Source organism: Brachionichthys hirsutus, chromosome 2 (genome assembly GCF_040956055.1).
Source record: "Brachionichthys hirsutus isolate HB-005 chromosome 2, CSIRO-AGI_Bhir_v1, whole genome shotgun sequence".
NCBI lineage: Eukaryota > Metazoa > Chordata > Actinopteri > Lophiiformes > Brachionichthyidae > Brachionichthys > Brachionichthys hirsutus.
Genome location: NC_090898.1, coordinates 791,869 through 794,762, shown reverse-complemented (window position 1 = coordinate 794,762; position 2,894 = coordinate 791,869). Strand labels below are relative to the sequence as shown.

The 2,894-nt window shown below is 56.8% G+C and overlaps 1 protein-coding gene across 1 annotated transcript in view; it reads right to left on the bottom strand.

The window, feature by feature from the left end:
* The window catches only part of icmt (isoprenylcysteine carboxyl methyltransferase), a 4,648-nt gene extending 2,316 nt beyond the window's left edge, over positions 1 to 2,332 (bottom strand). The window contains exons 1-3 of the mRNA XM_068752494.1: positions 2,123 to 2,332; positions 509 to 597; positions 270 to 439 (exon numbers count right to left, since the gene is read on the bottom strand). Of these exons, the coding sequence (XP_068608595.1) occupies positions 270 to 439; positions 509 to 597; positions 2,123 to 2,332 (469 nt within the window). The remainder of the gene's footprint in view (positions 1 to 269; positions 440 to 508; positions 598 to 2,122) is intronic.
* Positions 2,333 to 2,894: the final 562 nt, after the last annotated feature.

Genomic DNA, 2,894 nt, shown 5'->3' with positions numbered 1-2,894 from the left:
ACAGGATGTTTGACTGTACTTGTACTGTAATACATGCTACTGTGTGACTGTACTTGAACTGTCATACATACTACTGTGTGACTGTACTTGTACTGCTCTATCCAGTAAATATATTCATCAACTGAAGCCTGTTAGATTCAGTGTCCAGAGACGGACTGAACTTTGTTGGCGCTCGTTGAAGGGACAGACAAACGGTGACCATAAATGAGAAGGATTTCAACGGTGCGTCCTCCAGGAGGACGCCGATGGACACCCACTAACAGACGCACCTGGAGCCGCTAGCTTCTCCACCGTGAACTCCAGCCAGGCGGAGAGCGCGGCCAGGGTGTACGCAGTGCTGTGGTTGAGGAGGAACGAGTCCAGAGACAGGCTGCGGGGGTTGATGACGGCCGTCACCAGATACTCAGAGTAATGGAAGAACGACAGCGAGCACATGTACCTGGTGGGAGGAGCCATTACTGCACACAATCAGGCCTGCTCCCTAACTGCTCCGATCGCCTGCACGTACCAGCCGAAGTGCGTCCAGGTGGTTCCAGAGAAGGTCAGAATCAAGCCGCAGCCGAAGAGAACCCCGAGGAGGCAGGCTCTCACCGCAACCTGGAAGGAGGTCACACACTCTGGTTACCCCGGGGCACGGCACCGCGTGAACTAACGCTAAGCAGCTGGCGAGGCGACCACGCAGCCTAAGAGAACCCCGAGGAGGCAGGCTCTCACTGCAACCTGGAAGGAGGTCACACACTCTGGTTACCCCGGGGCACGGCACCGCGTGAACTAACGCTTAGCAGCTGGCAAGGCGACCCACGCAGCCTAAGAGAACCCCAAGGAGGCAGGCTCTCACTGCAACCTGGAAGGAGGTCACACACTCTGGTTACCCCGGGGCACGGCACCGCGTGAACTAACGCTAAGCAGCTGGCGAGGCGACCACGCAGCCTAAGAGAACCCCGAGGAGGCAGGCTCTCACTGCAACCTGGAAGGAGGTCACACAGTCTGGTTACCCCGGGGCACGGCACCGCGTGAACTAACGCTTAGCAGCTGGCGAGGCGACCCACGCAGCCTAAGAGAACCCCAAGGAGGCAGGCTCTCACTGCAACCTGGAAGGAGGTCACACACTCTGGTTACCCCGGGGCACGGCACCGCGTGAACTAACGCTAAGCAGCTGGCGAGGCGACCCACGCAGCCTAAGAGAACCCCAAGGAGGCAGGCTCTCACTGCAACCTGGAAGGAGGTCACACACTCTGGTTACCCCGGGGCACGGCACCGCGTGAACTAACGCTAAGCAGCTGGCGAGGCGACCACGCAGCCTAAGAGAACCCCGAGGAGGCAGGCTCTCACTGCAACCTGGAAGGAGGTCACACACTCTGGTTACCCCGGGGCACGGCACCGCGTGAACTAACGCTTAGCAGCTGGCGAGGCGACCACGCAGCCTAAGAGAACCCCGAGGAGGCAGGCTCTCACTGCAACCTGGAAGGAGGTCACACACTCTGGTTACCCCGGGGCACGGCACCGCGTGAACTAACGCTTAGCAGCTGGCGAGGCAACCCACGCAGCCTAAGAGAACCCCGAGGAGGCAGGCTCTCACTGCAACCTGGAAGGAGGTCACACACTCTGGTTACCCCGGGGCACGGCACCGCGTAAACTAGCGCTAAGCAGCTGGCGAGGCGAGGCAAGGCGACCCACAAGGTCCGGTGGCCTCCATGGCCCTGATTGGTCGGACGCCGTGTTCAAGAGCAGACTGAAGACTTTACTCTTTAGCAAAGCTGATAGTTCATCCGTAAGTTCCGGAACAGAGTCAACGTTGTCCCCGTCCGTCCCCTGCGGGACAGGCTGGGTTCGATTCTCTGCCCCAGCTGGAGAGAACTTTCTACAGCGAGTTGAACCAAACTAAATCCGGTTTAATGATCGTTCTCGATGCGGATCCTCCAGCTGGGCTACATCGAGCCTGACACGCCATCTGCGCAGGTAATCCGATTAGCCCCGTTAAATGAGAAGCTGCTCGGACGAGTCTACCTTTACGAGACTGAAGTTTAAAATGATTACACAGATTACGGGACACGACACGCCGCCGCCACTGTTTACGTCACAAAACACAAGTAACGAAACTCCACGTAACGTAACGGCTTACCTTGTACAGCGGACCCCGGTACAGGACCAGCAAGAGGCCGTTGACGACGGCAGCGTGGAGGCAGACGGCCGCTTTCCCGGAGAGAGAGTCGAAGAGGCCGTCGCGACGTCCGGACGCGGCTCCGAGCAGCGGGACGACCACGACGCTGAGCCCCAGGAGGAGCGCCGCGATGCTCGCCCGGGCTTCCAGCACCAGCCTGCTGCCTGCCATGGCGGAGCTCCGGAACGCAACGACGGCTCCCCGCCCCGCAGCCACTTCCGGTATCTGCGTCACGTGGTTTCTCCGCGGCCCCGCCCCTTCTGAGGACCAGAGGCGGGACCCGATGGGAGACGCCCTCTTTAATCGATATGGGATCGACCGGAGGGGGGTCTTTGTTTCTGACATAAATCTTTTTCTATTTATTGTCTGTTCGAGCCTTTAAACAAATAAGAAAGGGAAGAATCCGAAACTACAAGCTGCAACATTAAAGAATCAAAAGAGCATAAATACAAATAATTCCACACAAACACATGATTGGAGGAAATCTCCGCTATGACGTCACCGGATGGTCATTTAAAGGCGGGTCCCTCCGTCTTGTCTCCGGTCCCGGGAGCTGCAGGAGTCTCTCCCAGCCTGCTGTTTTCCCATTGTAAAAAAAACATCAGGGCAATAAAAACATGGGATAAATGTGTATCAATCAGAGGAAGATATTTATATATCGTATTTTATGATATTTTATCAGCGGGACAATTTTGGTACACAATGTAAAAAGTAAACTTTGGGCTCCTCAAGG